The sequence below is a fragment of the Phascolarctos cinereus genome, unplaced genomic scaffold (genome assembly GCF_003287225.1).
Source record: "Phascolarctos cinereus isolate Bilbo 61053 unplaced genomic scaffold, phaCin_HiC Scaffold_726;HRSCAF=1367, whole genome shotgun sequence".
NCBI lineage: Eukaryota > Metazoa > Chordata > Mammalia > Diprotodontia > Phascolarctidae > Phascolarctos > Phascolarctos cinereus.
Genome location: NW_027556098.1, coordinates 54,255,538 through 54,269,227, shown reverse-complemented (window position 1 = coordinate 54,269,227; position 13,690 = coordinate 54,255,538). Strand labels below are relative to the sequence as shown.

The following is a 13,690-nucleotide window of genomic DNA, read 5'->3' as shown; positions in this document are numbered from 1 at the left end:
TCTTTGAGGGCAGGGTCTTGTCTATCTATCTCCAGCATTTAGGACAGTGCTTGGCATGTTGTGCTTAATAAATGCTTACTGACTAAATAACTTTGAAAGTGTTCAAATTGAATACTTTACCTTTTCAAAAAATGATTTATTTACTCTCTATTAAAAATGGTTATGACCAAAAAGATTGTCAAATTCTTTGTATTTACATTACCCATTGCCTAAGCACAGAGCTTAGCCCACAAAACTTGAGGTTTTATCTTGGTAGCTCATATCTAAGCTCTGGCATAGTTTTCACTTAAAAGTATATTCCCAGTTTCATTTTAAACTCTAAGTATGAATTTCAGAATTTAAAACCTCTACATACAGCTACAGAACTAGTTGTATGCCTCGTTTAGCTTAAACTACAAATGCAAGTGCTTAACTTAACAAGGTTATCTGATTCCTGCTTTACTCAGTCTAGTTTATCCTGAAAAAAACGGGAACAGTTTAATCTGAAGACAGCTAAACTGAAAAGTGAATTAGGCCATGAATCACTAAATACTCTCAAATTACAATAATTAATAAATGTTGCACTTACCTTATGAGGATAACTTCACCATAGTTTGCAAATTGCTGGAGAAGCTCATCAATCAAGATATCATCAAAAAAATTATTTTCTGGTAATGAGCTTTTGATGGAGACCAATACTGTGCCATCTGGTGGCCCCTGGGTTGCAATTACTTCTTTATAAATATTTTGTCGTGCTTCGGCATCCACTTCAAATATATCTATATCGATCAGTGCAACAACAGGTCTTAAAATAAAAAGAAAATGAAATCTATTCAGTCAGTCCTGGGAACATACTGAGGATACTGAAGGGAAAATAATTAGATTTCAAATGAGAACATCAAATGGAAAATTCAAGATATCTAAACCTGTGATCAGAAGTCTTCAGCTCAGCTCTTCCATAGTGTAGCAAAGTGCCAGGATTCCAAGTGTAAAGCACTTTGCTTTCATCTTGAAAACTAGCATTCAGAAGATCCAAATCTTCAGCTGCAACCAACATAAAACAAAAATAAAAGAGCAGCTATTTAGATAAAGAGACTGTGGAATAGTAAAAAGATATATTTTTAGTTACAATTACATATGACAGAAAAATTCCCTATTAGTTTAAACCTCACAAATCTTCATTAAGTGTCTATCAAAACATTATGGTAGATGGCTAGGTACTGGGGGAACCAAACAATAAGCATTTATTAAATGCCTACTACATGCTAGGTAGTATGCTACATGTGAGGGATACAAGCACAAAAAAAGAAGGAAACAATCACTACTCTGGAGGCAGACATCATATACATATCTGACTAGATACAGGATAGATATATATGGTATAAATAAAAACAAATATAAAGTACTTATGGAGGAAGGGCATGGCCAATGAGAGTTGGGGAAGACTGTGTAGAAGGCAGAGCTTGAGTTGTTTTGAAGGAGGTTGGGGAATTTAAGAAATGGAAGTGAAATGAGGCACGTGCTGAACATGGGAAACAGCCAGTGCAGAGACGCAGGGATGGGGGATGGAGTGTTGTGTATGAGGAATACTGAGGCCAGTTCGGATGCGTCACAAAGTGTGGTAAGGAAAATAAAGTATGACAAGTCTAGGAAGACAGATTGGGGCAGGCTGTAAAAGGTTTTAAAGCCAAACTGGCATTTATGGCTTATCCTACAGTTTATCTTCCCTCCAACTTACCCTGAATTCACCCTATGTGTACACAGCTGCCTGCATTTTCTATCCCCCATTTGAATGTGAGCTCCTGGAGGGCAGGGACTGGGTTGTGTTCCCCCCCCCCCCTTTGTATTCCAAGCATTTAGCATGGTGCTTAACCCACTGTAAGCACTTCATAATGCTGGCTGGCTTGACTGGATCCTGGAGGCAATAAGGAGGAGTGTTTTGAGTATGTGCAGGGCAATGGCAAATGGGGTGAGGTAGAGGAGGAGAAAAATAGTCAGATTTGTGCTTAAGGAAGCACTCTGGTGGCTGTTTAGAAGATAAACTAGAGTGGGGAAGACACTTGAGGCAGGGAGACCAATTAATAATAGCTAACATTTACATAATGCTTACTATGTGCCAGGCACTGTGCTAAAAGCTTTACAAATATTATCTCATTTGATCTTCATAATGATCCTTACTCCTGGCAGGGAGATGCTATTATGATTCCCATTTTACAGATAAGGAAGCTGAGGTAAACCGAGTGACTTGTCCAGGGCCCCACAAGTAGTAAGTGTTTGAGGCAACATCTGAACTCTGATCTTCTTGACTCCTGGGCAGGGGTGCTATCCATTGCCCCACCTAGCTACCAATGCAATAGTTTAGGTGAGTGGTGATGAGGGTCTGAACTAAAGTGGTACTAGAGAGAAGGTGTGATAGAGATAAATGACTGGACATGAGAGATCTTATTGGAGGTAGAAATGAAAAGATGGGACAACATGGATGAGGAAGATTGAAGACTTGAGGATAATAACAAGGTTATTAACATCAGAGACAAGATGAGTGGCGGAACCTTCCATAGAAAGAGGGGAATTTGGTAGAAGCGGGGGTTTGGTGGGAAAAGATAATGAAGTCTGTTTTGGACACACTGAATCTGAGATGCCCACAGGACATCCAATGTCCAAAGGGACACTGTTGGACAGGAAGTTGTGACGCAGGACTGGAACTCAGGAGAGTACCTAGATATAAAGATTTCGAGTGATCTGTAGAGAGTACCATGGGAGCTGATGTGGTCACCAAGAAAAAGTGTAAAGGAAGGACAAAAAAGTGTGTGGGGGGGTGTCCAGGACAGACTCCCCCGATACAAAGTTAGGTTAAAATAGTCACTACTCTCATTTAGCTCATAGCCTAGTAGAAGGAAAAAAGACTGATTTCACAATAATATGTAAGTGCACCAGAGAGGTCTAAAACAAAATATTTTGTGAGTTCTGAAAGGGGCAGAAAGGGACCATAAAAAGCGTCCTGAAGGTGTTGATATTTCAGTTTGATGGAGAGATGGGAACAGAAAAGGCACAGAAGGAGAGGAAAGCCATTCCAGTCAGAGGGAAAGGCATAATTCAAGGCACAGAGAGGGGAACATACAGCAAGTATTCAGGAGACACAGTAATCCAATAGGATACATGTAAGGAAGGACCATGAAGTAAGACTGAGGAGGTATTATAGTAGTACCAAATTGTAGAGGGTTTTGAATGCCAGGCAAAAGAATTTTCACTTTACTCGATGAGCAGCAGGGGCACTGAGGACTTCAGCAGAGAAACATAACAAGACATGTGGCACACTAGTCTGGCAATAGGAGTAGGAGAATAGAGGCTAGGGACTAGACTCATGATTTCATTGGTATAAGGAACTTTCAGGTACGGAAACTCCTTTTACCAATGCAGGTCAGAATCTTCTCTGCAACTTACAGCCTTAGAGAGTTGCCAGAGCAACAAAAGGCTGTGTGAGTTGCCCAAGGTCACATAGCCAGTATGTATCAGAGACAGGACTAGAATCCAGGTATTCTTAGCTATAATGGTATAAAAAAGACTTTTCTGTCAGTAAGAACTTAAGGATAATCGAACAAGTGCTATGTAATTTCTCAAATAGAATCCAGCTTGTTCTCCTTCTTCTTCACAGGATCAGATTCCGGCCTGGGAGGAATCTTAGAAGTCACCGAATCAAACTGCCTTCTTTTATGCCCTATGAGGAAACAGGCATAGAATGGCTGAGTGACCCAAGGTCACCCAGGCAACATATGACAGAACCAGTTTTTGAATATGGGTCCTCTGATCACAAAGCCTGCTGTCTTTTCACTGCAGCATGCTTCAGAATACACCCCAGAGTGCTGTTTATCTGCAGAGTCTGTCTAGGACATATGAATAAAATCCATTTCAACAGGCCACTTATCTAACCACACATCACATTCGGGACATTAAGCTTCCTTCATCCTTATGACTTTTCCAGAGTAGAGTTGGGCCAAACTCGAGTGGTCATAGATCTCCTGCAGAGTTCAGCAGTATTCTGGAATTTGTGGTAATCAGCACAATACCATGTACAACCAGAAGCATCTGAAGGATCCTCTAAAAAAAGTGAATCCTTTTTCCACTGCAATAGGGAAAGCCCACTCTGTGCCAAAGGCACATACCTTTGGTAAGCATATGTCTCATTGTCATGTACTTCACTTAACAGTAACAGGATTGCTAAATAAAATTATCCTTGTGGTTTTGCCTCTCAAACAGTCTTGAACAATAATATATGGACGAAAGACCCCTTATTGGAAAAGGAGGCTACATTTTGCTGTATAAATCAAATGTTTGTTTGTTTTTAATAATGAGAATAATCCCGATTCCTGAGGAATAGCAGTTATTAGTTATTTTGATATTTTTGGAAATGCTGTGATTTTTTTCCAGTAGGTATTCCCATTCTTTTAGATGTCTTAAAAATCAATCCTTCAATGTTTTCACAGAATTCTACTGAGTATTCTTATACTATTCCTATTTTCATCCTCAGTTCCATTTCCTTACCCTCATTATTACACACTGTGGACTGAAGTGTCAGTTTCCAAATATGGTGGTTTTATTGTCACAGATGACAAGAGATCACTATAGAAAAGTTGGAAGAACCATTTTGCTTTTCATTTTGTTATGATCTGACTTAGCTGGGTCTCATGCTAAGCTTTCTATCACTTGGCTATTTTTTGAGGTGGTGATGCTCATGATATTTCACCATTTTCCTCTGTAATACTTTGCAAAAGAATACATTATTATTTTTTTTAGTGAGGCAATCGGGGTTAAGTGACCTGCCCAAGGTCACACAGGTAGTAAGTGTCAAGTGTCTGAGGCTGGATTTGAACTCAGATCCTCCTGACTCCAAGGCCAGAGCTCTATTTACTGCGCCACCTAAAAAAGAATATATTCTTAACCACCATCCTTGGCAGCCACATCTCCTCATTTGAAAAGGAGGATCAGTATTTGCTGGCTGGCTAAAGCAACTACTTGGCTTTTTTATATTATTCATTATGGCAATGGTTTTAAATCAATTAAACCTCTACAGGAAATGAAAAATGATTTATTTCTCTGTTTCCCATTTCTGAAGCATGAACTAGTGAAGCATGAAATAGTACTTGTAATGACCCATAATGTTCTTATATTTAACCTCCCTTCTACTTAGGTGCTGATTTTTGTTTGTTATGGTCAATGGCACATGTGTACATAGATGACTGACTCAGAAATAGTTTCTCCTATACTCGTTACCAAATATTTCCTGCCTGTTAAGTCAATTTGATTTTTTGTGATGTAGGTTAAGTGTTTTCCACATGCAAGGCCTCTAATTTTGTTCTCAAGGTATTTATGATATAGCGGTTTGAGGCTTCTAAGTGTAAACTACAAGCCTTTGACTTCTTATTTTTTAATCTTGAACCATGTTTTCCAGTGCAATTTTGATGCCCTTCTTTGCAATGAATATGTTGACTTAGTTTGGAGGATCTTATTAAGTTCTTCATAGAATTTTTCTTTCTCTTCATCCTCAGCAATAAATTTTGGCATATAAACTGCAATTATCTTTGAGTAGTCAGTCTGCTATACTTATCACAAATTTTAAATGGCAAGATGACTATCATATGAAATTATTTTTTTCTTTGGATACATGATGAAATCACACCATTTGCCCCTCCAAGGAAAATCTGTGAGTCATCTACCATTTTTAGCCATCACTTCCATTTGTCATTCACTTATAGGTAAAATATACCTATTAATAGGGTTCATTTCCACCAGAAATATAAAAGACTACAAACAGTTAAACTAATATTTCTAGCTATTCTAAAACCTGTGATTCTTAGCATCATTACAAAAGCAGAAGAGGGCCATGAAAGACTGAGAGATAAATTTACAAGTTTTTTGATGTTGCATGGGACCAAAAAAAATCTATCACTTAGTGGCCAAGCTCCTGAAAATGAGCCTTTCCATATTTAGGCTAACACTTAGCAGACACTCTCTCACCAGGACCACTCTCAAAGCCCTTTCAGCTTAGCAGCAACTGTCAGAGCTGATGCTCAGCTGACACAGCTTTAGAGAACCCAGGGCCACCTTCATACCATTATGAAGAACTAGAGTTGGACTTCTATTACTTAATGAAAAAGATCCAAAGATGGTATTATCTATCCCAGAATATTTGAAAAGCCTTTCACAAAGAAGAGAAAAACACCATTTCAAAATGTATATGTGTACCACTTTAGAGATATTTAAGTTAATAAGGACAATATAAATATATTGGTGTTCAACAGATAGCCTTATTGAAAACATTTAATTTCCCTCTTGACCCTTCATGGGAATGAATATCACAAAAATATGGATGGAGGGGCAGCTAGGTGGCACAGTGGATAGAGCACCGGCCCTGAAGTCAGGAGGACCTGAGTTCAAATCCAGCCTCAGACCAAACACTTGACACTTACTAGCTGTGTGACCCTGGGCAAGTCACTTAACCCCAATTGCCTTAAAAAAAAAAAAAGATGGATGGAAACAATACCCCAATATTGTAAAGAGCCTAGCAAATTCAACATGGGGGTGCTTAGTTTCTTATTTTGCTAATCTTCAAAAAAAATGGGCAAATTAAATCTCTAAAATACATTTGTATTTCTAAATTGACTTTATATTATTCTCTTACTTACTAATTTGATCTTATTCAATACCATTTAATTGAACAGGTAATTCCCCAACCTGATCTATCAAAAGGCCATTTTCTTCTTCTCCAAAGAATGCGATCTGTCCAGGCCGGGGTACGACATTTTTCACTGGTATCGTAGTCATCAGAAAACAAATCATACTTGTATGTAGGAGCAAAAGTTATTTTTCCTTCTAAAAATCCTCTAAAGATCTAAAGCAAACAAAATATGTATTTTATAAGTTATATTAAAATACAACCCAAGTTAAATATTTGCTACTGCTATAATTCTTTTTTAAAGGGTAGAAAAATATGTACCTATCAATCACTTTTCTCACTCTACAGAGTAAAAAATAAATAAAATTGCCTAAGATGAAATGATTCTCATATTGCTTGTTTTTCTTTAAGTACAGCAGGCTAACAAAATCAGACTTAAAGAATTCCACCAGAACTCCCTTTGATGTGGATTAGGTTATTACAGTACAAAGGCTTCTTAGAAATAGAATCAAAACCCTTCATTTTGTAGGTGAGGAACCTGAAGCTCTAAATGGTGAGGGTGATTTGTCTAGGGTCCGCATAGGTAGGCAGTGGGAAAACAAGGAATAGAACCCAGTTGTCTAAGTCATAGCACATTCCTTCTACCATAATTTGAACAAGTAGACACACTGAAGTTTCTCCTAATGTTGAACCTAAATATGAATCTTCACCTGGTTTCATTTTAATCAAGACTCCTGAGAAAGATGGTATTTGCAATAGCCTATATAACATGAGAAATATAGAAATGAGGTAATTTTCAAGTGTAGGGACTGTTGTGGTTAAAAACTTTAAAGAAAATTCTTCTACAAGGCTCTAGTATGCATGGCTAGAGCTTAAAGACATGCAAAGTAGGAGAAAAAAGGTTAGGTTTTTACAACAAAAAGGTATAAGAACATTAGATCTTTAAGCCTAAAAAAGGACAGTGTAAAATTTCTAACTTCTAGCCAAAATTCATCCCCCCAATATCCATGAATACATAGAAATAAGATTTTACATTTTCTTCTCAAAAGGACGAAAAGGCAATTCTATAAATATAAAATGGAAGTTCTTATAAGTCTTCTAAAAATTATTTTATTGTCTTCTAACACTCTGTTAACAGTTTAAACATCCTACCAGTCAAGTCTCTGATATTTTAACTATGTTCACGATCAAAAGGAAAAAAAGTCCCTTTTTCAAGACATGAAAACTACTAATGATTTCAAAAGTAACCATTTCCTTGAAGGTGTACCTGTCCAGAATTTTTCTGATTGATAAGTTGATCTCCTGCTATAAGCGAATCCCAGTTCTGATGCCTTATTAGTTCTTTAACTTCTTCATTTGGTAGATCTATACGATAATTAAAATCACCACACCAAAATATATAGTCATGTGAAAATAACATCCTCCCCTAGAAAAAATGAGATGGCTATTAAAACAACTCAAAAAAAAATTGCAAACTTTACTTTCCCTTAGACACTATTCCCTTTGGTCCATGTCTTCGTCCTTGCTTTATATGACACAATAGTAGAAATTTATGTTAATAATTCTGATATTACAGCATGATCTTGGGTGTCTCCCGACAACATTAGTATAGATATTTTTGCAAATCCTAACACATATATCTGTGAGAAGCTATATTCTCTAGCAATCAGCAACATAAGCTTACCATAGGAAAGCTCAGTTTTCGGGCTATTTCTATAAAATCATCATTCCTTTCTTTGACTTGTGATTGCCCTGCAGCAAAGTGACTGCAGACAAAGCAAAGGCTTGTTGTGTGGAATAACATCCGTATTGCAACTGCTCCTTTATTTCCAGTAGCACCTCCCATTCCAGTCTTCACAGTATCAACTCCAACATCCCTTTAAAACAAAGAATTCTAAAACAAGGCTATTCAAGTGCAATAGCTCCTTAGAAATGAGCAAATACATATATTTGTATTAGATACCATAAAAATACAACAAGTGAATTTTGCGATGCTATAAAAAGCCTGGAGTCCATTACAAATAGCATTATTAAAAAAACCAATCATTTGCTTTAAAATCTAGTACCATCATTACAGAAGCATCTTTGAAGCAGCCCACATCTTCTAGCTCCACCATGTTAACTCATTCTATAGCACAAAGTACTATTGGAAATGTTTGCTATTTACTGACCTGATAAAAGGAGCATGCTGTGGTCTGATAAAAACGAAGAGACAGACGCCTACTAATTGCTCAGAAGCCAGCAACACATATTTTTTATCTCTGGAGATAGTCTTCTGCAGTTCAACAGCCCACAATTTCTGATTAGTTGTACTATCATAAGAAAAGTAAAGGTTTAAAAAGGTTGTACTGATAATTCATAACTTATTCTGTATTATAACACCATAGATAATGATGAAAGCCACATTAACAATTCTAAATTTTTTTGTTGTTTTTTCCCCCTAAAACATTTTGTGATCTTTCCTTCTCACTTCAAGCTAAAATGTTCTACCCCTCCTTGAATTTCTCACTACATGTCTGCTTCTTTCCAACCTATTAGATTATCTGCTCCTTTAGAGCAGGGTCTGTACCATACCTTTGTAATCTTAGAACCATGCACGATGTCTTGCACATAGTAAGTACATCAGAAGAGAATACAAAGTTAGTATTTTTCTCCCTCTCACAAAAAACACTACCTTCATTGTTGCAGACAAATAAAGCTTTCAAATTTATTAATACGCCATAACAATAAGCTCAATGACTACTAGGACTGGTTTTATTCTGGGATTCAGCAAAATCCAGCCACAGCTTGAGATCCTGACCTATTGTTCCCATCAATGAATGCCAGAACCTTGAAAAAATACAGAAGTTTTACTATGATTAGCAACACTTCAGAGAGACTATTATACATTTCTATTTTCCTTTGGGGAGGAACTTATTAAGCATAAGTCACACATTCTTGGATCCTTTCTACAAAACGTGTTTGATTAGAGACCTAAAAGTGATACATTTTGAAATCCCAACCAATGGCACTATTATTATTTTCTAAAAATGTGTGTGTGTGTGTGTATATATATATGTGTGTGTGTGTGTATGTACACACACTTACACACACACATATATATCTTTTAAAATGATACCTTTTATTTTTACATCACATCTGTTTCCCAATATATCCTTCCCACCCCCTTACTCCAACCCAGTCAGTTGTGTACCCATAAGTAATAAAGTGCAACAAAGTAACAAAAAAAGCAATTCAGCAAAACTAACCAATTCAATGTATTGAGTTTCTTTATTATTAGAAGACATTTGATAATAAATTTGCTTCTAAAGAGATTAGTCTGCAACAAAATGAATGGGTTCATATTCAGAAAGCGCAGTTTGTTCCTTTTAACCACAATAAACATATTGAAATCTATTACATAAATCCCAACCAAATAGGGCTTACTTAAGGTGGATCTGTTCTGGTGCCTTTCAATTAGATTTATTGCTGGACTTAACAGATGAATTTCACTTTCACTGTTTGACTTAAACAATGGTTAGTAGTCTATATACCAGGAATATCAATATATTAAAGTTCTAGAGTCTCTTCTAACAAAAGGGACTCTGTATGCTTTGAAGACTTTGCAAATATATGTCATCACTAATTTTAATATTCTTATATGTACTACAATGCTAGAGCGGGACTGAGTGCACGGTACACTATGAAATGATAGAATTTAGAGCTCGAAGTTAACAGACAGATCACGTAATCCAACCCTCTACTTTGCAGAAGAGGAAATTAAAGCCAAAAGATGTTATGTGACTTACCCAAAGTCACACACGAAAACACATAATATGGAACACACATGATTTAAACCAAGAGACTCAGAGTGCAAATATTTTTTTTCCATTATATCACACTAAGTATATGGCATTAAAAATAAGTTTCCAATGTTTGAAGGCCCAAAATAATTTTCAAGTTAGCAAGATACTAAAAACAGTAAAATAAAAGAGAAGCCTTGGGCCATGAGTGGAAAATGAAGCAGTAATGAGTGAGTACAACTTGTTAAATCAAGAGTCAGGAATCTCATATACTACCACTGCAAGCATCAGAGTAACAACAATCCTCTCATTTCATTTCAGTTCTCATTGCTCCTTTGCCACTACTACCTGAGAGGAAGTAAAAGGAATGATGGATCCCAAAGTCAGAGGTCCTGAGTTCAAATCCTAACTCTTATCACTTACCTGTGTGACCTTGGGAACTTTCCCCTCTGGCTGTATTTCCTTACCTATAACATGAAGGGATTGGTCTAAGATACCTTTAAGACCTCTTGTAGAATTAAATGTACGATTCTATAATTCCTTCCTTCTCATAGTGATCTGCATTTGGAGTTTCTATATTTACAGTTAAAAAAGAATTACCAATCTCTGTTAGTGGAAGTGTTGAGGTTTTGAGGTTCTGGGACCCCAAAATCACAACACGCAGGTCCTGCCTGAATTAATTTGACCCAAGCCTTCTTTCAACCAAAGATAAAGAATCTGAGCACCTTAATAGAGGCCAGATGGACCTTATATACTGAAAGACTGTAGGAGGGATCTACAAGTGGCCAAGTAGTTAGGGATGACTGGAGGAGAGGTCTGGGAGAAGGGGTATCTTGATGGGAGTGGCCAGTAAGCTGGGGTGACCAGAGGAGAAGTATAGGGAGGATCTTGATCTGAGTAACTGGGAAGTCGAGAACGGGGTCTGGACAGGTTGGAGGGAACAGACAGTAGGGAGATTGGGTGTAGGCAATAAGGAAAGGCCAGTTGATAGGATTATAGTCTCAGGTAAATGCTAGAGACTTCCATAACCAAGCAGGAGAGTTCAAGGAGAGTCCGTAGACAAATAGGACCCAAATTCTTTTTGGGGTGAGGGACAAAGGTCTTGGCTTGGGCCTGTATCTCATCAGATATATCAGGAACTCAGAAGGAGTTCCTTACACTAAGGTTTAGATATCCCCTCTGATTCCTGCCTGGTTATGTATGTTCTGTAGTACCAAGCTCTATATATTATACCACATATCATAGTCTGGACACTAAGCATTTTTAATGCACTTGGATTTTTCCTATATAGCTGGTCAAAACCAAATTCATTGCTACTGTCTGGGCCAAGAAGAACAAAAATGAAAAACCCTATTTATGGATTTACCTGCTTTGAACTCCAAAGTATCTCACAGCCAAATTAGTTTCACAAATCTGATTTAAACTAAGTTCTCTTTGTAGAACTACACATTTTCCCTCTGTGTTACTTTTTTGGCTTACCTTGCACTCACAATGTTTCCAGCACTTAATTCTACCATTTCTTCAAAACCAATTGCAAATATGTCAGTAGGCTTATTTCTTCGATCTACAATTAAATATTTGAAAAGGATTTTAATATGTACGTATTCACAACAAGAAAATTTTCCAAATATAACTAAGATTCCATTAAAACTTAAATTGATCAAAATCCATCCACTAAAAAGACATACAATTTCAAATCTAATGAAATCACATTAAATCTCTGTTCAAAAGCCCTACATTTGGGGCAGCTAGGTGGAACAGTGGATAGAGCACCAGCCCTGGATTCAGGGGACCTGAGTTCAAATCCAGCCTCAGACACATAACACTTACTAGCTGTGTGACCCTGGGCAAGTCACTTAACCCCACTGCCTAGCCAAAAAAAAAAAAAGCCCAACATTTTAAGCTTATTTTATTCAAGTAGAAATAACAAACTTTTTGCAATCAGAACTTTCCTGAAGCAAGTCACAATAACTACCAACCCACTGGACTACTTTTCCATTGCTACAAAATTTTCATGAGAATAATGTACACACAAATGAAGGGGCTTTTTGATAAAGGTATGAGAAGGATACAATCAGATGTCATGAGAGCAAATTAATTCTTTACAGTCAACTATTTAATTAAAGACAAATAATACTCTATTGTACTTGTTTGTTGATTATAAAAATAATTTGGTTCAGTAGAATAAAATAAAGCCTTAAGGGCTCTCTATTCAAAATGTCTCCCATATCAAAATCGTACAAAATTCCTTTAATGATGTAACATAACTCTGTTCAATAACCCTCTCAATTATTAATATTATACCAGGTATAAAGCAAGGAAATGTATGTTTACTCTAAGAGATTTGCTACTCTCAAGGAAGATTTCCAGGGCACAGTTAAAATCAAACCGTTGTTCCCTATAGATGGTAAGGTCCTCTAGTTACTCTTGACTGCATCAAGAAAAAAATTTGGCCTAACTAGTCACACATGAAAAAACCAGAAGAATGAAAAGTGTCTGCCTATTGTGCAGATTATATTATGCATGGAAGAGAATGTAGATGGACAACGTACTGGGCCTACAGCTGAATAGGAAGAACAGCTGGACTACCCTTGTGAAATGGTGCAGTGATTTTAACGACCCTAAGTCTCTTCCTGAAACAAAGATGAAAGGATGGTGGTACCCCTGATAGCAAATAGCCAAATTTAGAAAAGGGGCAGGTTTCAGGGAAAAGATAAAGAGTTCTGTTTTGGATATGCTGAATTTGAGTAGTATATGGTACATTCAGTTTGAAATGTCATCTACTACTGCTACCACCACTACTACTGCTTAACATTTATATATAAATTTAAGGTATGCAAAACACTGACAATTACTTGGACCAAGGAGTCACACGTATAAAGATAAATTTAAACCCAAGAGAGTTGGTGAGATCATTAAGTATAGAAAGAAAAAAGGGCCCAGGACCAAGACTTGGGGTATACTTCTAGTTCATGGTGTGATGGGGATGAAGATCCAGCAAAGGAGAATGGGAAGGAGAAGCAAGAGATCAGAGTGTCACAAAAACCAAGGGGAGGGGATCTAGGAGGAGAGGGTAGTCAATGATGTCTAAGGCTGAAAAGTCAAGAAAGTCGATGACTGAGAAAAGGCCAACAAACTTGGCAATTACAACACCACTGGTAATTTCTAAAAGAGCAGTTTGAGTTGAATGTGGTCAAGAAGACAGACTGAAGGTTAAGAAAAGAGAAAGAGAGGAATGAACGGATAGAGCTTTAGGGAT

At 37.0% G+C, this 13,690-nt stretch overlaps 1 protein-coding gene across 17 annotated transcripts in view; it reads right to left on the bottom strand.

Annotated features, from left to right (window-relative positions):
* Positions 1-13,690, bottom strand: part of SYNJ1 (synaptojanin 1) — a 119,149-nt gene that overhangs the window by 31,034 nt on the left and 74,425 nt on the right. For all 17 annotated transcript variants that reach the window (XM_078146565.1, XM_078146566.1, XM_020996024.2 and 14 more), the window contains 7 exons: positions 11,911-11,995; positions 8,821-8,961; positions 8,334-8,526; positions 7,917-8,075; positions 6,709-6,865; positions 906-1,023; positions 569-784 (listed from right to left, as the gene is read on the bottom strand). In XM_078146565.1, coding sequence (XP_078002691.1) covers positions 569-784; positions 906-1,023; positions 6,709-6,865; positions 7,917-8,075; positions 8,334-8,526; positions 8,821-8,961; positions 11,911-11,995 — 1,069 coding nt within the window. The remainder of the gene's footprint in view (positions 1-568; positions 785-905; positions 1,024-6,708; positions 6,866-7,916; positions 8,076-8,333; positions 8,527-8,820; positions 8,962-11,910; positions 11,996-13,690) is intronic.